General features: G+C 47.8%; 1 protein-coding gene across 3 annotated transcripts in view; it reads left to right on the plus strand.

Annotated features, from left to right (window-relative positions):
• The window catches only part of RFX2 (regulatory factor X2), an 88,963-nt gene that overhangs the window by 23,248 nt on the left and 39,491 nt on the right, over positions 1–26,224 (plus strand). For all 3 annotated transcript variants that reach the window (XM_065917944.1, XM_065917945.1, XM_065917946.1), the window contains exon 2: positions 25,221–25,333. In XM_065917944.1, the coding sequence (XP_065774016.1) occupies positions 25,229–25,333 (105 nt within the window). In that variant the 5' untranslated portion in view covers positions 25,221–25,228. The remainder of the gene's footprint in view (positions 1–25,220; positions 25,334–26,224) is intronic.

The raw sequence follows: 26,224 nt of genomic DNA on the forward strand, positions 1-26,224 counted from the left end.
CCAGGTCTTATATTGAGGCTTGTGGGATCTTTAGTAGTTGCAGTATGTGGAATCTTGTTCCCTGACCAGCAATGGAACCCGGGCCCCCTGCACTGGGAGCTCGGAGTCTTAGCCCCTGGACCACCAGGGAAGTCCTGATAGCTAAATTTTTTAAACATAGATTCTTTCTCAAATATTTGAAAATCTTCTGCCAAAGCACTGTAGATCTTGGAGATCTTTCTTGGAGAAATTCCCTCATTCTTTTCAATGACATCTTGGTATTACAGCAAGGATGTACCATAATTTATTGGATGATTTCCCTAAATGATGGACATTTAAGTTAGTTGCAGTGTTTTGTGACTTCAAATAATGCCACCCGGAATGTTGCCCGTATGTCCTTTTTTTTCCAACAACTTTATTGAGATAAATTTCACATACCATCACTTTGGCCCATTTAGAGTGTGCAGTTCAGTGGGTTTTTGTATATCCAGGGAATGGAGCCATCACCACTAACTCCAGAACGTTCCATCATGCCAAAAAGAAACCCCATGCCCATAACAGTCACTCCCTAACCCTCCTTCTCCCTAGCCCCTGACAACCACTCACCCACTCTCTGTTTCTATGGATTGCCTCTTCTGGACATTTCTCACCACCGTAATCACACACTATCCAGCCTTTCATGTCTGGCTTCTCCTGGTGAGCATCATGCTCTCGAGGTCCATCGTGCTGTAGTGAGTGTCAGTGCCTCCCACCTCTTCCTGGCTGAGTAATAGTCCAGCCATGGATGGAACCCACTTTGTTGAATCAGCTGACAGACAACTGAGGCTGTGAGGGGCCATGCTGTTGTGCACATTGGTGAACAGTGTTTGTGTGTCTGTGTCCCTTTCAGGACACGTGTACTTCTGTAGGGTAATTTCTGAGAGGTGGGGAAGAGACACCACTCTGCCTAGCTCTTCATTCTCTGATGGTGCAGGCTCACGCATGTCCTTGGTCTTGAGAGATGCTCGGAGGTCATTTTCTGCAGAGGCAAACCATGCTCCCGGGTGAGAACCGCCCCTCCTCTCCACCACCCAGGCTGCCCGATTCTCCTTCGCTCCCGGCACATGCTTATGGGGATACTGCAGGAGCCTTGTTTCATTGCAAACTCTAGAAGTTTGTGGCAAGGAAGGCAAAGCGCAAAGATCTCCTTATGGGGTATTAAACTCCCCCAAAAGGATGATGTACTGCTTTGAGGTATCAGGCAAGCACAAGTTTCTGAGAAGGGAAAGGGGACCATGATCCAGTGTCATCTTCATAACAGCAGTGCGGCAGGGTTCACTTAGAAGAAAAGCTGCCACGTTTGGCACGATGCTGGGAGAGAAACAAATGCAAAGTCTTGGGCCAAAATGACGAACCCCACAAGTATGCCCTGGAATGAATTACAGCACAGAGCACGAGGCGCTCCCTGAAGGGTTGATCTGGCTCATCTGTTTTGAAATCCCAAATAGCAAAGTGCATAACTGCTTTGGGGGTTGCAGGTATTTAAATAGGTGAAAACCAGCCGCTGATCTTGGTTGCCTTCGAATGTAATGAGTTAGACACTAATGAACACCTACTGAACATCTACTGGGCCCACTTTGTAGGCTTCATTTTATTGAATGAAGCAACCAGCCGAGGCAGACAGAATTTGTTTTCTCTGTTTACAGAAAAAGAAATGGAAACTCAGCAGCGTTTAAGTCACTGGCTGAAGGTCTTCGCCCAGCCAGCAAATGAAGGGTCCAGGATTCAGATCCGAGTAGCTGCTCTCAGCCATCGCGTTGTACTCCGGGGGCGGCACACTTTGCTGGTGCTCTGTGTCGGGTGGAGGGGGCATGTCCAGGACAGTTTCTCCCTCGTCCACTGTGGGTACAAGCAGGACTCCACCGGCTCCACCTCTGACCCTAATGGACAGATGCTCTGTTTTACTCATTTAGCAGGAATTGTACCAAACTTACAAAGCAACTTTTTGCATTATAGTTGGGTTGGGTGCTTAATTTAAAATAGATATACTTTGTAACTTTTATAATGTGTAAGCCAGATAAACTGTTAATGCTTTAGAACTCTCTAGTCTGTACGAATGATGGCAATTTCTGTGTTATCCCTGTTAAAGACCCCGCCCGTGCCACATCTGTCCCCTTGGTCACATCGCACAGGGCTACCCCTCACCCACCTTCTGTCTTCCTGAGTGTTGACCTTGACCAGGGCAACTGGGCAGAGCCCCCGGGGAAGGCCTGTCTAGAGGTTGTCAGGTGGTCCCCATGTGCTTGTCCATGGTCATTCACAGGTAAGGATGAAGCACACTTGCTGTTTGCTAGAGAATCAGAAACCTGGTGGATTTCTCTCGGTGTCCCACATCCTCAGGGATGCCCTCTGAATCAGCAGGACTGAGCAGTAGGCCAGGGAGATGCTGAGGTCCCCAAAGAGGAGCGTTCAGTCCAAATTACTGAGCTCAGCCATCCACAGTTAATCTAACCTTCAGCACCACATTTGTGTCTTTGAAAAGAGGATTTCACTTACACAGAGATGCAGCTGTGTCTTCGGGTTTCCAGCCCACAGTAAGCACTAGAGGGCTTTTTTTCTTTTTTCAGTTCAACCTTACTTTTTTCCTTACTCACATCATTTCTAATTCCACTTGAACAGAAATCTTTCAAATATTTATCTTTAAAAAAATATATGCCGAAGTGGTGGTAAATGTTTTTCAAATGTCATAGTGGTCAAGCCACAGGGACTTCTAGAAGCAAGAGGAGCTGGGACCAGCATTGGGACATGCGAGGGTTTGAGAGGGAGCCTTTTTTCCCCAAGGCAGCATTTTGAGTGAGAGAAAAGAGGGAAGGAGGATGGGGAGGCTGGTCTGCCATTACTTGAGTTAAGTTTCCTCATCTGTTTCTCTTTTCACCTTTCAAGCAGAACTAGAACATTTTATTTCATTTCTTCCCCCGATTATCTTCCGCTCTGCTTTGGGAGCTGACTTAATATGGGGCTGGGAATGGAGACACCAGAAACAGAACCAGACAGAGCTGGGCATTTGTCGGGGCCCTAAGAGCTATTGCTGGTTTCACGCTCCTGGTCCCTCCCCACCCTGCACCCATGGAAACCGTTTGCTGAGAAAAATGAAGACTCATCTCAAATCTTGATGGATAGTAACAGGAATGTCCTTGAAAGCACTTTCAGGGTCTTCTGGTGCCTTTTTCAATTTTGAAACTAACATTCCTCTCCCCTAAACTGGATGAAAATGCCTTTCTAAAATGGGATCAGTTTGAGTGTATCTTCTTGGCATTAATTAGGCTTTTTGTTGTTTAGTTGCTAAGTCATGTCCACTCTTTGCAACCCCACGGACTGTAGCCCCCCAAGCTCCTCTGTCCATGGGATTTCCCAGGCAAGAATACTGGAGTGGGTTGCCATTTTCTTCTCAAGGGGGTCTTCCCAACCCAGAGATTGAACCCACATCTCCTGCATTGCAGCCTGATTCTTTATTGTTAAGCCACCAGGAAAGCCCTTAATTAATCTTACTACGGCTAAAAATGTAAAATACTTCCATGATTTCTCTCCTTGGGTTTAATTAGAATAATGGATTTAACAACAACGACCACAAAACCTTGTTTTGCTCCATCTTGTCAGAGCACCCTGAGGTTTGGTTCTGGGGTTGAAACTTGCATGGGGCCATGAATAGAAGGTCCTTTTGTCCATGTAAGTTTGGATGGGGGTTCATGATAGGGAGAGAAGAGCTGATGGATGAGATCGATATTCCTAATTTTGCCTTTGTCGCTTTATTTTCATTTCTTGAGAGATCCCTGGATGCTGTGGAAGGGATCTCAGACTAGATTTTTGGTCCTAGGCCAGTCGAGATAAAGCTGTAGCCCAGAGACCTGAGACTACTTCCAAGCCATGGAGGGTCCTCCCCTCCCTAAGACAGGCGGGACTCTGGGAGCTGGCCCGCGTCCACACATTACCCAGAGCCACAGAACTCTGCTCTTGAAATCCTCACAGCAAGATTCCTGGCCTCGCTCGCTTATCTTACATTAAATTTCTCAGTAATCTCACATAGTTCAAGCATGACTTAGCAAGATATACGCTTTTATTTTTCTGTGCGACCCTTGAGCTTCTTCTTATTTAAGGTTGCGGGTTTGAATGTTGACCTGGCAAGAAAAATCGATGTCTAGAAATGAATTTCTGGTACTACTTGGACATGGAAAGATCAGACATGTTGGTGGATTTCCAAAGAGGTGTCTAGCCACCATAAAGACCAATAAAAAGGGCAGATCGTGTATCAACATGGGGGACAGGGCTTCTATTAGACTATTGAGGGGGAGCCATGGGGTTAGAGGGCAGCTCTTAGCCTGACTTGGCCCATTCAAGCTGCTGTTTCAGAGAATATCACAGACTGGGTGGCTTATAAACAACAGAAATTCATTGCTCACAGTTCTGGAAGCTGGAAGTCTGAGCTCAGGGCACCAGTGTGATCAATGAGGGCCCTCTCTGAGTCACAACCTTCTCGCTGTGTCCTTACATGGCATAGAAGGGGTGAGCTGGATCACTGGGGTCTCCTTTATAAGGGCACTAATCCCATTCATGAGGGCTCCACCCTCACGACATTAGCACCTCCCCCAGGCCCTGCCTCCTTCCAAAGTCACATGGAGCGGTGGGGTCAGAGAGGCAGTCTGAGGGCTCCTTCCCAGCTACAGTCAGCCCCCAAGCCTGGGGGCTGCTGGAGGCTCTGCTGTGAGTCTGGAGACCTGATGAGTGGTCGTATGTGATGCCCAGCTCCCCCCAACCCCAAGTAGACTCCTGAGGGCCCTGGAATCATAACAAATGGATCCCATGGCTGAGCAATGGGATTGGAGACTGGGAGCTCCCAGGAGGGACTTTCAGGTTTGGGGTAACCCATCTATGACTTGGCGACACCTGCATCTGGGCCAAGGCTCTGCCTTCCATCCTGGGCTGGTAGACAGACATTCATGCACCTATCTCTGGCCAGTCCTTCCTCTCTCCTGCAGGACTTCTGTTCCTGCCCCATCTGTACATGGACAAGCCGCCAGCAATTCTTACCTCCCCCTCCCAGGTCAGTTCCCTCTTGTTTGGTCCTGCCCATCACGACACACACCTGCTGTTGCTTCTTCCATTTACAGAAACCCTCTCTCAGCTGCCACATCATCCCTCTCCTCCTCTTTCCAGCAGATTCCTCACAAATCTTGTCTGTTCCTGGGTCTCTGGTTCCATAACTGTTGGTCTCTCCTGAGTCTGGCCCAATCCCTGTGGCTTTTGCCCACACCACTCCCCTGAAGCTGCTCTGTCAGAGTCACAGTGGCCTCTGCCTCACTGAGCCCAGTGGTCATTTTCCAGCTTCCTGTCCCCTTGGTGCTCAGGATACCACTTGCTCCTACTTCTGTGTCCTCCTCTTTTCAGGCTCCTTTGCTGGAGTCCCTCTCTTTCAGGATCTCTAAATGGTGGAGAGCCTGGCCCTGGGTCTCTTCTCTGTTCTCCTTTGATGAGCTCAGCCAGTCTCTTGGCTTAAAATAGATCATCTATACACTGCTGGCTCCAGCCTATGTCATATATATACTCATGGCTCCAGCCCATGTCATCTATACACGATGATTCCAGCTTACTCTTGCCTTTCAAACCTTCACTTATATATCCACCTGAATATCTCAGTATTCCAACTCAGATGTCTGAGCCTCTCACCCCTCACATCTTTAAAAATGAAATCCTGGCTGCACCCCAGGTCTGCTTCTGTTTCAGTTTTCATATTCTCATCCTTTTAATTGCAAAAAATCTTTAAGACACTCTTGACTTCTTTCTCCCACACTCTGCATCCAGTCTATAAGCAAATCCTGCTGACTCCACCCCCTGTATTTATACAGAGTCTGACTGGCACCCCTCTGATGATGTCACCCGGCCTGGGCCACATCATTATCTCTCACCTGCATTACCACATTCACCTCTTAACTGCAGTCTCTGCCTCTACCCTTTTTCTTCACCCACTCTCAATACTGTAACCAGAGGAACCTAGTTAAAACACAAGTCAAATCAGGTCATTCCTGGGCTGAAACTCTTTGGTTGCTTGGATTTCACCCAAAGTGAAAACCAGAGCCCATGTGATGGTCTGTGTGACTCTTTCCTGCTCATCTCCTGGTCCCCTCAGCACTAGTCACTGGGCACATATGATCCTACCTCAGGACCTTTGCACTGGCTGTTCCCTTCAAAGGAATGCTCTTCCCCAAAATACCTGCATGGCTCTGCCCCTCACGTTCCTCATCTCTGCAATGAGATTTTCAGGAAGGCATGTGACAGCCCTTTAAAAGCTGCAGCCCCTCCTCCCCCAACCCCACAGCCCCAACTCTGCTCCATTTCCCCTTGGAATTGTCACTACCTGACATAGTATATATTTATCTTGCTCATTTTGTTTACAGTCTCTCTCCCCTGTCCCCCCATTGCCTACTAGAATATAAACTCCATGAAGGAAGGGAATTTGGTATGTTTTAATTCCTGGGCAATGTCTGCCCAGGCTGAGCAGTCTGTAAAAAGATTTTGGTTCAAAGCAATGAATAATGCAACTAGGATGCCCATGTCCATCCTCTTTCTGGAGAGGGGGTTTGGGGTCCTCACAGCTGCATGGCAGAGCTTCCCTCCAGATGGGGAGTCCAAGCAGACTGGGCAGTTTCCCCTGACAACCCCAGAACTAGAGATCGGCCTGATGACCACTCCGCATCACCGCTTAGTCCTGAGTTAATGACTCAAGAGTTTGGCCTGGAATTCCTGGTCTCCCTGAAGCCCAGGTTCAGAGTCTTAACAACATGGGAATCCACTTTCCCTTCTTCTCAAGGACATGCATCCATCTATTCCAGGAGCAACTCCTGGATGCTGTCTTAAGACAAAGTTTCTGTGTACCCCTGATATGTCTTGTCAGGGGTACAAGCAAGGTACATGTACCTTGTCAGGCCCCAAGGTACATGTCAGGCCCCAAGCAAGAGCTTTAATTATGCACCAGTCTCTTAGTGGCATGTGCTTTGATCATCTGAAATGTTGACCCTTGTGGCTGGAGCCAGTGCTCCCCATTCAGTCAATGGGTTCGAAGATCCTTGGCCGCGCTCTTCCTAAAATCAGACCATAGCTTAGAACCCCGCGATCCCTTTGTAAGACTGGGGGCTGCCCTCTCCCTTTTCCTGGTCCAGAGCCCCCGGGGACCCAGGCACAGCCTGCACTGCTGCATCAAGCTTGACCTCTCTGACTGAGTTCAGCTGGCTTTCTTTTCTCTGTGGGTCAAGGTTGGCCAACACTAGGGACCTCCCTCTGGCCTCTCCCTATGTGTCCCTGAGCTTCCTGCCATCCGGGGGCCCCAGTGTGGCTAGCTTCCTCTTCCAGGAGACTTCCGTCTCGGAGCGGGGGTTGGGAGAGTGGGGCTGGGGGGGAGCAGACACCAGGTTGCCAGCTGCTGTCAGTTTCTTCCCGCACTGTCTGCAGGATGCCTTTCTAATGCCAACTCCACCGTTTCCTTTGCACTTATTTCTTACGCACTTGACGTTCTCAAAAGTCTTTTTAATTAGGTATCTACTTCTCTGTTCTTACGTGTTTTTCAAATAGCTGAATCTCCTGGTTGTTTCAGTTTGTGTAATCACTGCCCAGAAAACCTGGGTGCAGTTATGAGCTACCCCACCTTGTTGGCTTGGTGATAAATAAATTCTTTCCTCTTGGAGAAAAAGGCACTTTCTCCTCCCAGCACTAGGAAGGCTTGAAGAAGTCCCTCCTCTGATGCTTTCCACGGAGAAAGTTGGTCCTTCTTAGGTTTTGTTATTTCAGAACAAATATGGTAAACTGTTTTCCCCTTGGTTACTATAGAGAGGAGATTATTTGCCTTTCTCTTTGGGCTTCTGAAAATAATAGATTACATATTTGGGAGGGTTTTTTTTTAGATCTGGTTAATGTGAGATAGAGGGGATTGCTCTGGGATGACATTGTTTGGTTTGGGAAGTATTCTCGCAGTTGCCCAGCAACAGGCTCTTGGAGACGGGAGTGGACGGCGTCGCCCCTGGCAACCGTTGTTACTCAGCAAACAATGAGGGCCGGCAAACAGTGCCAGGACTGCGGCCTCCAGGTTTTAATTGAACATCTGCATATATTTTTCCCTGGTGAAACTGTTTGAGTTTGATCTGCCACCACAGGTAGACGTGGGTCCACCGAGAGTCGACTTAGAAGAAAGTGTATTGTCACACTGGTATCTCATCCATGTAAACCAGGAGGAGCTGTTGGGAGAAAAAAAAAAACAACAAATGAACTTTCAGTCCCTTGAATATGTCCTAGACTTTTCTCAGCTGGAGACTTATTTCAGTCTTCAGTCGAATATCTTTTTTGATCTAATTTCTTGTGTTTATAAAAATCTTTACCCATCTAGCCTACTTATCTCAGGTCCTTGATAAACTTCAACTCCTTGGTCATTTTTCAGCATAAAGTTTTTATTCCTGTTGCTCCAAAATATCAGAAAAGCCAGGCGTCGACCCCTGATAGCTCACTCGTAAAGACAGTCATGTGTCAGGGTGGCTAGTGATGGAAACTGAACCCTGAACCTTCTGGTTCTTCAATATTCTTCTTAAGAATTTGGGAATGCAGGTGACCCTCAGGGGAGTGTGTACATTATGCTTATGACATTGCTTATATGTGGAACCTAAAAAAAAAAAGGTACAAGTGAACTCATTTATAAAACAAATAGTCACAGATGTGGAAAACACACTTATGGTTACCAGGGAGGAAGAGTGGGAGGGAAATTAGGAGACTGAGGTTAACATATACACACTACCATATATAAAATAGATAACTGATTAAGACCTGCTGTATAGCACAGGGACTCTACTGCATCCTCTGTAATGACCCATGTGGGAAAAGAATCTAAAAAGGAGTGGGTACATGTGCATGTGTAACTGACTTACTTTGTGGTCCAGCATCAACTAACACAACGCTGTGAATCAGCTATATGCCAAAAAAATGTTAGAAAAAAAGAAGCAGGATGTTCCCACCAGATCCTCACCCTGTTGAAGGAGCACTTTGCAGCCACTTTGCACAGGGTGGCTTTTGATCAAAACAGTGTCACTCCCCAGCAGAGAGAGCGCTTGTTTACTGGGCTCGGTTGCTGAGGTAAACACTGCCCGTGAACTTCATTCAAAGCCGGTGACACATTTCTTTCCCTCCTCCCTGCACCACCGCCCGCCCACCAACCAGGGCTATAAATTGAGAAATGTTAGCCAGGGCAGGTTTTTGGTGGGGACCTGATCCTGCCTTGTTCGTCCGAGAGTGGGCCGTCTGACGAAGGCCGCCACCACCCCACAACTGCCTCCCGTGTGGGAACGCAGCAGCCCGGGGTCAGGAGAGCAGCCCTTGCAGGGAGACTTGCTGAGTCGCACAGATTCGTGTTGTTGTTGTTGTGTTTCCGTTTGGTGGGCGATTCGCTTTGTGGCTGAAGCCCCCAGATCATGCTCTCTGCACCTTCATATCAGCATTTCAGCTCAGGTCTTAGGACAATGTAACATATTTGAACACATTTCCCAATGTTGCTTTGCAGCCAAAACTTATCACGGGATGTCATTTGTGTTCTAAAACAAATAAAGCAAGCTGTTAAAAAAAATCTTGTTAGATGTCATCCCTATTAGATATAATCAATATCTAATTAGGAGACTTCCCTCGTGGTTCAGTGGCTAAGACTACTCTCTTAATGCAGAGGGTCCGAGTTCGATCCCTAGTCAGGGAACTAGATCCCACATACCGCAACTAAGACTCAGCATAGCCAAATAAATTTAAAAAGATACATACATATCCAATTAGGTCAAACATTGCTGGAATCAAGATGAGTAAGTTCTGACTTACATGAAGATTACCCCAAAGATTAATTAGAACCCACAATTGTTCCTGCAGCAGGAGAATTGTAGATCATTACATACTGAGGAAGATAAATTCTTCCAAAAGAAATGCTGCTCTGCATTCCGGAAAATTGTTTCAGACCCGGTCCCAGTTTAGGAAGGTCATCTTTCAGGAGTTGTAGCCTGATCTGGGGGCTTCCCAGGTGGTACTAGTGGTAAAGAATCCGCCTGCAGGGCAGGAGACCCAGGTTAGATCCTTGGGTTGGGAAGATCCCCTGGAGAAGGGAATGGCAACCCACTCCAATATTCTTGCCTGGGAAATTCCCTAGAGAGAGGAGCCTGGCGGGCTACAGTCCATGGGGTTACAAAGAGTCGGATACGACTGAGTACAGCACAGCCTGGTTTTATTTTATAAGATTTTTTTAATGTGGATCGTTTATTTAAAGTCTTTATTGAATTTGTTACAATACCACCTCTGTCGCTTAAATTCTGGTTTTTGGCCCAGAAGCATGTGGGATCTTAGCTTCCCCGTGTGGGATCTTAGCTTCCCCACAAGGGATCGACCCTGCTCCTCCTGCACTGGAAGGCCTTAATCATTGGATTAAGACCCTGCACTTAATCATTGGATCACCAGGCAAGACCCTAATTTTAAACTTTTCTTTTAAATTTTTCATTTAATAAAATTCCCATGGACATTCTCCCCACCCCACCCCTACATGGCAGGCCTGGCAGCTTGGGCACCTCACATCTTTGGGTGAAGTAGCCCTTCCTCCCTTGAGAGAGAGAGTTGTTGTGCTTGGAGTTTTTAAGGGCTCCTCCCCTGCTCTCATGTCAAGGAGATATTCTCCATTTTTAGGTAGGCCGTTTCTCTGCTTCTAAATCCCGGAGTGAAGTGATGACCGGCGGGAGGTGGGGGTGACTTGGCAGGTCCTGGGTGTGCTGTCATGGGGGTAAAGCCAGCCAGCCTCTCCTTTGGGCCCGAATCTGTCACAGAGGTGCTGCTCACCACCCATGGTCGCTGGCTGTCTCTGGATGCTGAGGGGGTCAGGAAGTGGCCCGGCGCCAGGCAGCCCTATCTTGGGCTGGGTTTGTCACCAGCTCAGACCCAGAAGATGCTGGTCGAGGAAGCAGTGCCTGGCCTGGCCTTCATCATCCTCCCCCACTCCCCGTCCTGCTCCCTCTGTCTTGTGGGGGGCACTCAAGAAGAGGACAGGTTAACTCAGTGCCTTCCACGCCTGCCCAAATACAAAAGCAGGACACCAGTAACTCTGCACCCCGGAACCCAGGGCCAGGACCCTGGCCAGTGGGAGGCGGAGCCGATGGCCGGCTCAGCGGAGGCAGACAGGGCAGGCAGGCAGCCCCGAACAGTGGTGAGAGGGTCCCCGTGCACCCGCTCACTCCAAACCATGTCTGGGGGGTCATTCATCGTGGGCAACATGCTAGGGGCTGGGAGGGGTCCTCAAGGATGACTAAGACCCAGACTTTGTTTTCTAACATGCACAGCTGCGTGATAGGAGGCAGAAGTGAGGCCCCTGGCACCCAGAAGGCTGTGTGGTGGGTGTGGAAACACCATGCTTAGCGAGGTTGTGGCCTCAGACCAGGGAGTCTCCTGGGGGATGACCCTGCCTCGAGGGGACACTGGGCGATATCTGAGGACATCTGTGTTCATCACGACTGGGGGTGCTCCTGGCATCGAATGGGTGGGGACCAGGGAGGCTGCTCTGCAGCGCCCAGGACTGTCCCCCCATGGAGGATGTTGGGCCCCCAAAGTCACTAGTGCTGAGGCCGAGACACCCTCGCTTCAAGCAGCTCTTCTCAAACTTAAACGCGCAGACGAGGCTCCCGGGATTGTGTGGCAAATGAGGTTGTGATTTACGAACAGTTCCAGGAAACACAGGGCAACTCCTCTCATCCCAGCTGGCTTCGCCCCCCCACCCCCCACCCAGGGGACCCTGGGGGGTATCTCCACATTTATGGTTGTTGTGACTGGGGAGGTGTTCCTGGCCTTGAAGGGAGATGGGGCCTGGAGATGCTGCTCGGGACCCACAGGGCCTGGGACAGCCCCACTTCCAAGAGTGACCCAGCCCCATGGGCCAGAGTAAACACCTTGGAACTGGCCAGCAGGAGAGGGGTAGATACAGCAGGTTGGGATCTGGGCTGGATGGAGGAGGACGTGGGGGGTGGGTAGATGATGCAGTGGGGGCGGGGCCTAGATCTGGGATGGAGAGGTTGTGTCACCAAGTAGGGTGACGGAGGTACAGTTCAGAGCAGAACCCCAGGATGAGGAACTTATCTGCAGAGAGAACTAACTGCAAGTATGCACAAACACGTACACATAGGAGTCCTCTCCTCTTACTGTAAGGATCATTTGTTTCTCCCTCCTGAGCCCGGGGATCTAGTCAACCTTCAGTTTAGTAGAAACATCCAGAGTAAGAAAATGGCAAGTGTCTTATGAGCGTTTGCATCCAGTTTTCTCACGTTAGCTTGGGGAGGTGTGTGTGTGTGTACACGTGTATATGTATCTGGGTACCCAACATGTTTCTGTGTGTGCATGTGTGTACACACAGGTATGTCAGTGTGTGCTGGTTCCTGTGTGTGGGTATGCGTGTGTGCGTGTGTGTGCGTCTGTGTGTGTTTTGGATGCATGTGTACCTGGGTGAGCAGATGACACTTCTCAGCAATCCCCCTCCTGGAACAGTTAAGTGGCTGATGTGCTGAATTTCTGGGGGGCCTCCCCCTGCCAAACAGGGGGAAATTCCCTAGAACCCAAGTCTCATGCAGTTTAAGTGATTACTACTAGGGGATGGAATTAGAGTGCTTTCCAGAAGCACATTTGCTGGATGAGAATGTCCAGCAAGGTGTGGTTTTTTGTTTGCTTGTTTGTTCTTCGCCGTGCTAGATCTTAGCTGTGGCATGTGGGGTCTTAGTTGCAGCATGTGGGATCTAGTTCCCTGACCAGGAATCAAGCCCGGGCCCCCAGCATTGGGAGCTCAGAGTCTTAGACCTTGGGCCACCAGGGAAGTTCCAGGCTGATGGTTTTTTGATTCACATTTTCCCCTGACTCTGTGACATTGTCAGTGGCAGCTAAAATCAGATCACATCCCAGATGAGGTAACCATACCTAAGTCTGGACAATTTTTACATTCATAGTCAAATCATGTCTCTTTAAGAGGGAAGTGATAGAGTGTTGCCCCATTACAATGGGGGGGAAGGTCGTGGTCCTTGGAGTTCAGAGGGGCGTGTCCCACTCGACTCCAACCCCTGGGACTGGCTGAGCACCTGCCTGCCTCCCACCTTGGCATCGCGCTTAGAGGCCTCCAATGGCCAAATTCAAGGGCTGGGGCCTGATCCTGTCTCTGCTGGAGAAGGAGGGATGGCTTGGCTCGCATCACGAAAACAGCAATAGAAGCCCAGTTCTGACCAAAAGGAAAAGGAATTTGAATTCTGAAGATACTTCATTCCAGAGTGACTCAGAGCCAGTTCTGATTCCTTAGAGTCCATGGCTGCAAAAGGAAAAACAAAAAAACCTGAAAATTGACTGAGGAATGCCAGGGCATCCAAAAGGTTTAGGCCAATGATGAGTCTCCCTTGATGTGAGTTGAAATTTTGATGCTTACAAAGAGTGGGTAGATTTTAAAGGGTCCAGTTGTTTTCCACCCCCCCTCATTCTGCGCCCGTCATCTGGCAGAATTTCAACCATTTGGGGCCTGGGTCACCGCAGGGCCCGCTCTGTCATCGTCCCTATTCTCAACCTGTCTTTGAGTCTGTCGTTCTCAAGCGCCATTTGTCTCATGTCCCAGAGGCTGCACAGTCCCTGAGGACACTGCTGCTCCAGGGAGGCAGCCCTGTCCCCCGCCTCGGGGATGCTCGGCAATGTCTAGAGACTCAGGGTCGGGGAGGCACTCCTGGCATCTGGTGGGTGGGGGCCAGAGGTGCCAGCAGCATCCACAGTGCCTGGGCCAGCCCTCACAGAGAATGACCTGCCGATTGTCCACAGAGGGGAGTCTGCATCAGTGCCTACTGAGCGGAGGGGGCTGGGAGTGCCAAAGATAGAAAGGATGTGATTTCCACCTTCATGGATGATTATGATGTTGTTCAGGCACTAAATATTGTCCGACTCTTTTCGACCCCATGAACTGCAGCACCCCAGGTTTCCTTGTCCTTCACTATCTTGCCAGCGTTTGCTCAAACTCATGTCCATTGAGTCAGTGATGCCATCCAGCCATTTCATCCTCTTTCGCCTCCTTCTACTTTTGCTCTCAGTCTTTCTCAGAATCAGGGTCTTTTCCAGTGAGTCAGCTCTTCTCATCAGATGGCCAAAGTATTGGAGCTTCAGCTTCAGCATCAATCCTTCCAATGAATATTCAGAGTTGATTTCCCTTAGGATTGACTGGTTTGATCTCCTTGATGGAGTGTTACAGGATCCACTTTTCAGCAAAGAGGAGATGGGCGTTTCGTTCTGCAAGCAAACGGGTCTCCCCTGGGTAACCAGCCCACAGCAGGGGCCACACACCAGCAGGGCCAGTTGAGAATGTAGACCCCACATGGCTTGCTCCCCAGACCTGGCCTCAGGCTGGAGGGGACCCATGAGCAGCAAAGTGACCTGATTCTTCTGGTTCCTGTAACAACTCTGCGAATGTCAACACAAGTGTCAAATCAGACCCCGGGGTGCAAGACAACCTGTGCTCTTGAGAACATTCTGGACTTGTGGCTTCTCATCCATAGGGAAGGCATGAATTGCTTGCTTGGGGACCAATGGACCCAGGTGCCATCAAATGCCATCAAGTACCAGCAGAAGCCACGTGTCTCTCCCCAAAGTAAGAGTAAAAGGTCTGCGACTCCCCAGTAAAGTGAAAGTTACTCAGTCATGTCTGACTCTTTGCGACCCCATGGAGTATACAGTTCATGGAATTCTCCAGGCCAGAATACTGAAGTGGGTAACCTTTCCCTTCTCCAGGGGATCTTCTCAACCCAGGTATCAAACCCAGGTCTCCCACATTGCAGGTGGATTCTTTACCAGCTGAGCCACAAGGGAAGCCCCAGGGTGGAAGTTAATTGGTCATTCAGAACAAAGGGAACCAAAACCCACGGGCTTGCTCTCCCCTAATTACCCAGAGATGATAAGCAGCTTCTTAAATGCCAAGAGACCCATGCAAGGCAGGTGATCCCGCAGCTTGGCTCAGGGAGGAGCAGGAATAGAAAGGCCATTGCTTCAGGTCGTGGTGAGTCAGCACCGGGCCAGGAACCGGGCCCAGAAATTGCCCTCAGCTTTTTCTACATTTCCTTTCCTGTCATTACTGGTTGCTAGGTAACCAGAGTATTTTCCTGTCAACAGAAGCCTCTTCCCTTTGTGCCCGGGCAGATTCATTCATCGAGGCCCTGATCCAGGGCTGCTGACGGTGGGTCTCTACTGGGTCCCCTCACAGATGCTCAGGAACCCTAGCCCCTGTTCCCACTGGTGGGTGTTTTTGGGCAGCGTCTCTAGCAGGTCAGACGTGCATTCTAAGTGCCAGGCCGGCCCAGGAGGGAAAAGCTGCACCCATGGCCCTGCGTGTTTCCACTTTCTCAAGCCTGCCCTTATCTTGGAGCCCACGACAAAGGAACCATGCTCGGCTTATAAACAACACACTGGGCGTGTCTCTGAGCCACACAGAGCTCTGGGCCAACCTGGCCAGGCTGGGCCACGGGTCCTGTTCCAGGGAGTGGCCAAAGATGGAAAGCCGTCAGAGAAAGAAGGCTTGAGTCCTGTCCTGGAGAAGAACAGGAGAGAGGACGAGTGAGTGTGGTAGAACAAGCAGGAAGACGCAATGGAATGACTCCTAGTTCTGATCACAAGTTCAAGTTCAGAGCAGATGCTCAGCCACCCAAGTTAATTGCAGTCACCCATGAGCCTGACCCAGGTGAGCAGGAAAATGAAAATACAGAGGACTTCACATTGTGCGTGATGTCTGCTGCCCTTGTCCTCGAGGCTGGCTACCTTCTCACAGCCCCCGGGGGTGTCATTCACCCTGATCTCGCCTCATACCTTCCAGAAGGACCCCTGAAACTGCTGGTCCCCTCTTTGCGGGCTGCTACCTCAGCACCAGTGCTGTGGAGAAAGGCAGGAGCCGGCACTCATTCTTTGTGGCTGAAAACTAATAGCAGGATGAGTTTTTCTGGTTTAACTTTCAGTTATGGAATTTTCAAGCATCAACAAAATCCACATGCAAGATCAGTTCAGTTCAGTCACTCAGTCGTGTCCGCGACCCCATGGACTGCAGCACCCCAGACTTCCCTGTCCATCACCAACTCCCAGAGCCTACTCAAACTCGTGTCCATTGTGTCAGTGATACCATCCAACCATCTCATCTTCTGTCGTCCCCTTCTCCTCCTGCCTTCAGTCTTTCCCAGCATCAGGGTCTTTTCCAATGAGTCAGTTCTTCAAATCAGGTGGCCAAAGTATTGAACTTTCAGCTTCAGCATCAGTCCTTCCAATGAATATTCAGGAAACTGATTTCCTTTAGGATTGACAGGTTGGATCTCCATACACAGATGATACCACCCTTACTGCAGAAAGCGAAGAATAAAGAGCTTCTTGATGAAAATGAAAAAGGAGAGTAAAAAAGTTGGTTTAAAACTCAACATTCAGAAAACTAAGATCATGGCATCTGGTCCCATCACTTCATGGCGAATAGATGGAGAAACATGCAGGATAATGAACCCCAAGTAGCCACCACCAGCCTCGACAGTCATCAGCACGCTACCTTTTGTGCCCCTGTGCAAACACCCCCTCCCCATCCTCCACTCGCTAGGAAAGCTTTTTATAGGTTAAGATTTACAGACAATAGGGACTTCCCGGTGGTCCAGTAGTTAAGACTTCACCTTCCAATTCAGGAAAGTGGGTTCAATCCCTGGTCAGGGAGCTACGATCCCACATCCCGCATGCCTCGTGGCCAAAAAGACCAAAACATAAAACCCAAGCAATATTGTAACAAATCTAATAAAAACTTTAAAAACAGTTCACATCAAAAAAAATTACAGACAATTAATGTGGAAATCTTTAGCTGTCCAGTTTGGGCAGGTGGATTTTCCATGTAATACACGCCCTGACACATAGAGAACATGTCCATCCAGCCCTCTCATGTGCCCCAGTCCCTTCTCAGCCCTGGCGCCCACGCTCCTCTGATTCTTCTTTAACCTTGTGTTAATTAGCCAGTCTGTATTATGAACATACTCTTTCGGATCCATCTTCTTTCACTCCATGTAATGATTTTGAGATTCACCCACGTGTTATCAGCAGTTCATACTTTTCTATCAGTGAGTTGCTTTCCCCATCAGCTTCTTGGCTGTGTTGTGTGTGTTCAGTGGTTGCTTGAGGGATTATGCTCTGCATCGTTAACTTACCACAATCTGCAGTTTCTGATTCATTCTTCTGATGGACATTTGAGTTTTTTCTCCCTTTTGGCTAGAAAACTGCTATGAATGTGCTAGTATGAGCTTTTTGAAGACATATGTTTCCATTTCTCTTGGATAAACATCCAGGAGAGGAATTCTGGCTTAAAGGGTAGGTTGAACTTACTAGAAAACTGCCAAACCTTTTCCCCAATGTAGTGGTATCATTTGACATCCCCACAAGTGTATGAGAGTTGCAGTTTCTGCATGTGCTCACAACATTGGTGGTCAGATTTTTCTTTTAGCCCTTCTAGTCATTGAGTGTTTCGTGACATCTCATTGTAGTTTTGATTTGCATTTCCCTAGTGACTATCAATGTTAAATACTATTTCATATACTTATGGGGCACCTGTATACCTTTGTGAAGTGCCTATCCAAGTCTTTTGCCCGTTAGATTGTCTTCTTATTATTGAGTTATAGGGAACTTTTATATATTGTGGATAAAAGCCCTTTGTCAGATACAATTTTTGCAAATATTTTCTCCTAGACTGGGATTTAACAATTTTGGCTCTTGATGAAATCTTTAATGAGCAGAAGTTTTAAATTTTTGTGAAATTTAATGTATCATGTTTTAACTTTTATGTAAAAGTCTGTGATCTGACTCAAAATCACTTTAGTGTGTGGTGTGAGGCAGGGGTCGAAGTGCGTTTGTCTTCTTCCCATGTGGATATATCATTTGTTAAGAGACGTCCTTTCTCTGTTGAATTGCCTTGACACCTTTGTCAAAAATCAGCTGAGAAGGAAGAGAGCTGGGGCACCATTAGAAGAGTCAATTGACAATGTAAGTATGGGTTATATTAGTTATATATTTCTAGATTTGATTTATTATTTTTATTATGATTTTTGTAAGTGTGCTCATGAGCGATAATGGTCTAAATACTTTTCTTATTTTTTTAATGAAATTTTGGTATCAGGACTTTGCTGACCTCATGAAATGAGTTGTGAAGTATTACTTTCTCTATTTTCTTGTGGAATTTGTGTATTAATTCCCTTTATGGTGTTGGATAGCATTCGCAAGTGACACTGTTTGTGCCTGGACTTTTCTTTGTAGGAAAATTTTCAATAATGTATTCAATTTCTTTGTATGACCATATATTTTTTTTAAGAACTTATAGTTTATTTATTTTTAATTAATTTTTTTATTTTTTCTCTGTGCTGGGTCTTCACTGCTATGTGAGGGCTTTCTCTAGTTGAGGTGCATGAGCCTCTCATTGCTGTGGCTTCTCTTGTCGTGGAGCACAGGCTCTATGGCGCATGGGCTTCAGTCATTGTGGAGCATGGGCTTCAGTTGTGTGGTACACAGGCTCAGTTGGCCCACAGCATGTGGGATCTTCCCGACAAGGGATCAAACTGGTTCTCCCCTGCATTGCAAGGCAGAGTCTTAACCACAGGACCACCAGGGAAGCCCTGACTGCACATTTTCTATTTCATCTTGTGTCAGTTTGGGTTTGTTGTGTTTTTCCAAAAAGTGTTTGTTTGATCTAATTTGTTAAATTTATTGGCCAAAGTTGTTCATCATAGTTCCCTTTTATCATTTTAATTTCTGTGAGATTTGTAGTGCTATATCTCATTCCATTCCTGGCATTGGCAATCTGTGTATTTTTTCCTTTTCTTTTCTCTTCCATTCTTGTCATGTCAATTTTTAAATAGAGGGTTGTCAGTCTTTTTATTCCTAGATTTTTAAAAGAGCAGTTTTAGGTTCACAGCAAAATTGAAAGGCAGGTACAGAAATTTTGTGTATACTGTCTGCTTTCACACCTGCATAGCCTCCCCCATTATCAACATCCCTCACCAGATGGTACATTTGTTGCAACTGATAGTATACCTATACTAACACTTCGTTGGGGCTCAGACGGTAATGAATCTGCCTGCAATGCCAGAGACCCAGGTTTGATCCCTAGTTTCAGATGATCCCCTGGAGAAGAGAATGGCAACTCACTCCAGTATTCTTGCCTGGAGAATCCCATGGACAGAGGAGCCTGGCAGGCTATAGTCCAGAATCAGACACGGCTGAGCAACTAAAACTAGCATATCATTATTAACCAAAGTCCACACTTTGTACTAGGGTTCCCTCTTGGCGTTGTACTTTCAGTGGGTTTGGACAAATGTATAGTACCCTAAAGAGTATTTCTGGTGGTGGTGTTTAGTCACTCAGTCATGCCCGATTCTTTTGTGATCCCATGGACTGTAGCCCACTCAGACTCCTAGTCTGACTGGGGCCACTCAGACTGTAGCCCCCAGACTCCTCTGTCCATGCGATTTCCCAGGCAAGAATACTGGAGTGGGTTTCCATTCCCTTCTCAAGGGGATCTTCCCAACCCAGGGATCGAACCTGTGTCTCCTGCATGGGCAGGCAGATTCTTTACTGCTGAGCCACAGAAGTATGTGGCCAAGGAAGCCACAGAGTATTTTCACTGCCCTGAAAACCCTCTCTCCTCCTATCCATTACTCCTTCCACCAGCTCCTGGCAACCACTGATCTTTTACTGTCTCCATAGCTTTTCCTTTTCCACAATGTCATATCACTGGAGTCACACAGTATGTATGCTTTATCGGCAACAGCAGGATTATCTTAGCTTGGTTGTAATTGATTTCTCTTTTTTTGTTTCTCTTGGGTATGAATCACAATTTTCCTATTTTTTCTCATAGCTCATGGTCTTTATTGGGTCCTGGACACCATGAGTGATATGTTACAGAATCTCTGAATTCTGCCATGTCCCCCTGATGGCCTTTAACTTGGCTGGACTCAAACTGCCCTCCTGCCGTGAATAGCAGCTGAAATCTCCTCCTAGCATCTTCATCTTTGAACTGCTGGGTTTTCTCCAAGACCCCCAGGTCTCCTCCACATGTGTGGTGTTTAGCCAATTGACTAAAGGTTTTGCTGTACTCTGTAGTGAGATTTGGGGGTTCACCCTCTCTGTGGCTCTCTGTCTTCCAAGATTCCCCCGACTTTGTGAACTCTCTCCTTTGACACTTCAAGAGGCCCAGGCTGCTGGTTTCTGCCAAACAAGCATTCCTGGCCAGAGGATTTACCCGCAGGCGAAAGCCAGAGTCCCCAGGCGGTCCGATCTGTGGCAGTGGTCTTCCAGGGGTGGGCTCCCTGGCAGGGTTCTCCTGCTCTGGTCACCCTCCAGTGTCTTAAATAGTTGCTTTAAAAAAAATAGTTTGCCCAGATTTTGCAGTTGTTTTCTGCAGAAGGTTTAATCCAGCCAATTTGCTGCTCCATTACTGAAAGCCAGTGTTTCTTTTGCAGGCTTTTGAAAAACCATGTTTTTAAAAAACCTAAAGTTTGATGTGCTAAGAGCCCTTGATTAATGGACCCAAATAAAACATTTTTGCAGGAAACTGGATGAGCTTATGTGCAACCTACAACCTTGGTGATCTTAGGTGGGGAAGGAAGGATATCACACTCTGCAGATGGGCATGTTGTGTCTTCATATACGGGAGCAGCCAGACTGACCCACACGGCGTCTGTCATTCTGTCTCTGATCCCAGTGTCAAAGGATGAATTGGGGAGGCAGAGAATTTGGTCTCAAAGAGTCATTTTCCTTCCCAGGAGAGTCCTAGGTACCCCTGACATAACCAAGTGGTTTGTACTTTTTCTGAAACCTCTATGAACTTCTTTGTATTTCCCAACTGTACTGTCTCTTGAAATAATAATTCCATGTATCATTATCTGTTTCATAAAGTGCCATCATAGACTCTCACTATCTGAAATACCATCTGTAAGTTTTTATCATTAAGTGTCAGATGTAATACTGACGCATTACTGGTGTTCATTCATTTGCTAAATGTGTATCAGCTACCTGACACAATGTGCCTGGGACTAAAGCAGGACCCCAGCACCTCCTGGGGTGGACCACAGGGAGACAGACCCCTGTGTGGGTTTCCCAGGGATGCCATTCAAAGTACCACAAACTGGGTGGCTTGAAACAACCAAAAAACAATCCTCTTGCAGTTCCAGAGACCAGAGAGTGTCGACAGGGCCATGATCGCTCTAGGAGAAGCTTCTTCCTGCCTCCTCCAACTCTGAGGCCTCGGCATCCTTGGTTTGTGGCTGCATTACCCCCGTCTCTGCCTCCCACGTCCCATGGCCTTCTTCCCTGTGTGTGCTTTCCTAAGAACACGATCACTGGATTTAGGGCCCACCCTCATCCCCTGTGATCTCTCCATCCTTCCCTTCTGTACATCTGCAGAGACGCTGTTTCCAAATAAGGTCACATCCTGAGACTCCAAGGGGACATGAATTTGGGGGGACACCCTTCAACCCACTACAGCCCCCCAAAGTGAGCTGTGCCCAATTGCCCATCCTGAGTTTTCATGGCTACCCCTGGCTTTTGGGGTTCTGGGATTCAATGAATCGGCCTTCATTGTGGCTTCATAAACTTCAGGATAGCTGGCACAGTGGTAAAGAATTCCCCTGCCAGTGCAGGAGATGTGGGTTCAATCCCTGGGTCAGGAAGATCCCCTGGAGAAGGAAATGCCAACTCACTCCAGTATTCTTGCCTGGGAAATCCCATGGACAGAGGAGCCTGGCGGGCTATAGCTCATGGGGTCGTAAATAGTCGGACCTGACTGAGCATGCAGCATCATCATCAAGCTTCAGGAAGACCATGGTTGGCGTTTAAGACCAGTGTCTGATATTTCTGTTTGTCTTTAAATGTCGGAAACTTCACCGTTCTCCCAATTTGAGTCACCCTTCGGGGTCCCCCCAAGTCTTGTCATGTTGGTGAGATGTGGCTTCAGGAATGAGGTGCTGGATGGAAGGCCTGTGGGCCTCAGGCTTCAAATCAAGACAGTGTAATTTTTCTATGTCTTCCAAAACCACACCACTTTATCAAACCCAAATTATGTGGACCAATGACCAACAACCATGGCCCATCGCCTGTTTTTATAAATAAGTTTTATCAGAACCCTGCCAAGATCATTCATTCATGTGTCAGCCATGGTTGCTCCTGTGCTATGATGGCAGTCTAGTAGTTGTAACAGAGATCAGGTGGGCCCATAAGTCTAACCTGGGACTTAAGTCTGCCAACTCTGGTCTGAATGACATTTGTTGCTGTTGTTCAATCAGTCATGTTGAACTCTCTGCGACTCTGCGGACTGCAGCACACCAGGCTTCCCTGTTCTTCACCATCTCCTGGAGCTTGTTCAAACTCATGCCCATTGAGTCAGTGATGCCATCCAACCATCTTATCATCTGTCATCCTCTTCTCCTACCTTCAGTCTTTTCTGGCATCAGGGTCTTTTCCCATGAGTCGGCTCTTTGCCAAATACTTTGGCTCAGGTGGCCAAAGTATTGGAGCTTCATCCTCAGCATCTATCCTTCCAGTGAATATTCAGGATTGATTTTCTTTAGGATTGACTGGTTTGATCTCCTTGCTGTCCAACAGACTCTCAAGAGTCTTCAACACCACAGTTCAAAATCATCAGTTCTTTGACTCTCAGCTTTCTTTACGGTCCAACTCTCAAATCCATACATGACTACTGGAAAAACCATAGCTTTGACTATTTAGACCTTTGTCAGCAAAGTGATGTCTCTGCTTTTTAATACACCGTCTAGGTTTATCATAGTTTTTCTTCCAAGGAGCAAGCGTCTTTTAATTCCATAGCTGCAGTCACTATCTGCAGTGATTTTGGAGCCCAAGAAAATAAAGTCACTGTTTCCATTGTTTCCCCATCTATTTGCCATGAAATGATGGGACCAGGTGCCATGATCTTAGTTTTTTGAATGTTGAGTTTTAAGCCAACTTTTTCACTAAATGCCATACAGTGTGCTAGACAGATACTGCATCCTGGTCAGGAGTGTGTTAGACTCACTCACATTCTGGAAGGTGCGTTCTGGCCACAGTAAGCAGTGCATGGGCCCACCATCTATCCCAACTCACTAACAACCTCTCCTTGTCTCCATAAGACTTCAACTATGGACTGAGGAACTGGTCTCAGTGAAGTCAGCCTCCTCACTTTCTCACTAGTGGATTCATTTCATGGAGAGTTTGACTCACTTTCCTCCTAGTGCCACTGAAGTTACCCACTTCCTGGCTTCAGATGGGAACAGAATGGTACAGAGTGGGTAACTGACTGGCTTAAATGGTCAGAGAAAACCATGAATATAAGACCACAAGTTAGGCAAATTCCAATAGAAAAATTCCAAAAGTGAGTTTCATCAGGTAGGAGAGAAAGTTGGAGACCCAGCAAATACAGATTGAAAATTCACAGCCTTCTCCTCCTCGCCCTCCTCTTCCTCTTCCCCCTCTGTCCCTCTCCCTCCCGTCTTCTCTTCCTCCTCCAAAAGAGGCAAAGAGCATATGAGGCAGCAGTCATTGCATGGATCTGGGGACCTCTGGTGGTGAGAACTGAGTCAAGGTCACAGGAAATAGAAAAATGCCACAGGCCCGGCCACAGTCCCTGAAGTGGTTCCTGTGGTACCAAAGGCATGGGGGTGGGGCGGGCGGGAGGGACCTGGGATAGTCAATAAAGATGGAGTTTAGCCAGCACTCTCAGATCCAAACACACACACACACACATGCACGCCTTTCTGCTTCCCTTAGGCAAACTGTTTAAATCTATTATCAGTTTTTCTTTGAATTTTTTTAAAAGGCTTTTAAAAAATTATCTACTTATTGTTGGAGGTGGGACTCTTGGGGCTACAGAGAAACACAGAAAGTTTCTGGCAGTGTGTCCTGGGCACCGTGGTGTGTGCCATGCTGTCCAGGTCTCCCGGGGAGTTGGGAGCCCAGACCCTCCACTCATGGGGGGACATGCTCAGAGCTGTGGCCAGGAGGGGACAGGGCAGAGATGAGACAGCTGTGTGCAGTCACAAAGCCATCTCCTCTGTCTGCAGTTGCTGATTGAACTGCTTCTTGCAGCTTTATGGTAGCTAGTGTTTATTAAAAAGTAACGAGAGGGATTTCCCTGGCAGTCCAATGATTGAGACTCCATGCTTCCACTGCAGGGTGCATGGGTTCAATCCCTGGTTGGGGAGTCAAGATCCCACATGCCCTGCTGCATGGCCAAAAAAATTTTTTTTTAATGTAGAGAGTTTGACTTTCAGCATTTTCCTGGAGTGAATCTCAGCTGCCACTTTGTGCTGTGGTTACATGAATTTTTTGGTAGAGAACTTTTAAATGACCCATTTGAGAGATGTCTGCACCTGGATGCAGAGAAATATATCAATACTTTTACACTTTCTCATGGACAGAAGAACAGAAGTCACCTTTTCTTATTGCTGAAATGCCTGAGAATTTTTCTCCAGCCCAAAGGAAGGTGCCATTTCTTTCCTCTGCCATCACCTTTTTCTCGCTGGTGTTGAATCCGCCCCCAAAGAGACACTGGTATCTGGGGACATCTGTGGTGGTCATGACTTGAGGGGTGAGTGCAGGGGTGCTGTTCCACCCCTGACCTGGCCCAGGAGGTCCCACAGACCTCCTGCTCACTGCCCTGCTCGTTGACACCTGCTCACTGGCCAAGGTGCCAAGAGGACACCCTGCCCTAAGAGGATGCACTTACAGTGGGGTGTGGTAGCTCCCCAGATGGCAAACATCCAACAAGAGCTTTTAATTTTCTCCATAAATGTTTTAAAAATTGCATGAACCCTTGAAAATAGTCGAGCTTGATGTGACTGGAAAGGGAAACGCCATTGTCCCACACCTGTCCTTCAGAAATTCCTGCTGGGCTATTTTTCAGGTTTCTATTGGGAAAAATACCTTCTGCCCCTCCCTTCTGTCTTCTTATGAAATAATTGCAAAGCCTCTCTCCCCCTGCCTCTTTCTTACCTAGTCTTGCCAGGATCCTTGCATTTGAACTTGGTCATTGCCACTCACTCACTTACCTTGTACATTGCCTCTCCAGGCTTCGTGATGGCAGCCCTGCCCCGCTCACTCTCTCTCTTCACCCTCCCTTCACTCTCTCTCCACCCTCCCCTCACTCTCTCTCCGCCTCTCTTTAGACCTGAGCATGCAGAACTCAGAGAGTGGATCGGATTCTCCGGCTTCCGTGGCTTTGTGTTCGTCGGCGGCTGCCCAGGCGCCCGTGGCCCAGCCAGTGACAGCCTCCCCGCAGGTAACAGATCAGCCCGCCTGTTGCTTAGGCAGCCCCGGGAAAACCAGTGCAGCCAGGGGACACATCCACCACGGTTTCAAAAAACATTTAAATCTGCAGAGCCTGGCATCTCTATTTTTCTGAATTGACTTCTCAGCTCCATGGCTGCTGCTGTTGAAATGCACCCTCATGTTCCTCCTTCTCCCTATGTTATCTGACTTTTTCACCATTTGTTTTTAAAGGCCCCACCAAGGAATCGGTGAAATGATCCAAACTCAGAACCAAAGCCCTTCTCGGACTCTGATCGACTTCATTCTCATCTGCTAGCGGCAGTTTTCTTGTACCTTGGCAGTGAGCCTTCTACGCAGAAATGAGAATTCTTAGGATTGGTTCATAATCGAATCTAGCATTAGAAGTGGCATATTCTTTCAAATTTGCAGAGAATTTTCACATCAAGTTTCTCCCAACTTCTAGATTTCCACAGTAGTTTGGAACACATCAGAAGGTAGACATAAACATAATTCCACATGAAACTGAAGGTAATGGAGCAGACCAGAAATGGTAGACATGTGCAGAGGCCCACTATCCGTGATTTACAAGTCTGAAAATTAGAAGCGGGACAGAGATAATTGGTACCAGCGAAAAAGAAAAATAAAACCCACAATTCAGCAAAAGCAAGTAGATAGACACCAACACCACTTATTCAGTTTAGAACATGTAGTCAGGCATGTGTGGCACTTTTTTTTTTTAGAAGTGTGGCCACCCCAGCATGGGTACCTAGAGGCCGTGATCACTTGCAGCTGTGGCCTCACTGTTTCCTTGCCTACCACACCTGATGCATGGGCCCTCCACCCCCTGTTCCCCGGGGTCCCTCTCACCAGCCCCAGTCTCAGGTGGCCCAGGTCTGGGTGG

The sequence above is a fragment of the Muntiacus reevesi genome, chromosome 1 (genome assembly GCF_963930625.1).
Source record: "Muntiacus reevesi chromosome 1, mMunRee1.1, whole genome shotgun sequence".
Lineage (NCBI taxonomy): Eukaryota > Metazoa > Chordata > Mammalia > Artiodactyla > Cervidae > Muntiacus > Muntiacus reevesi.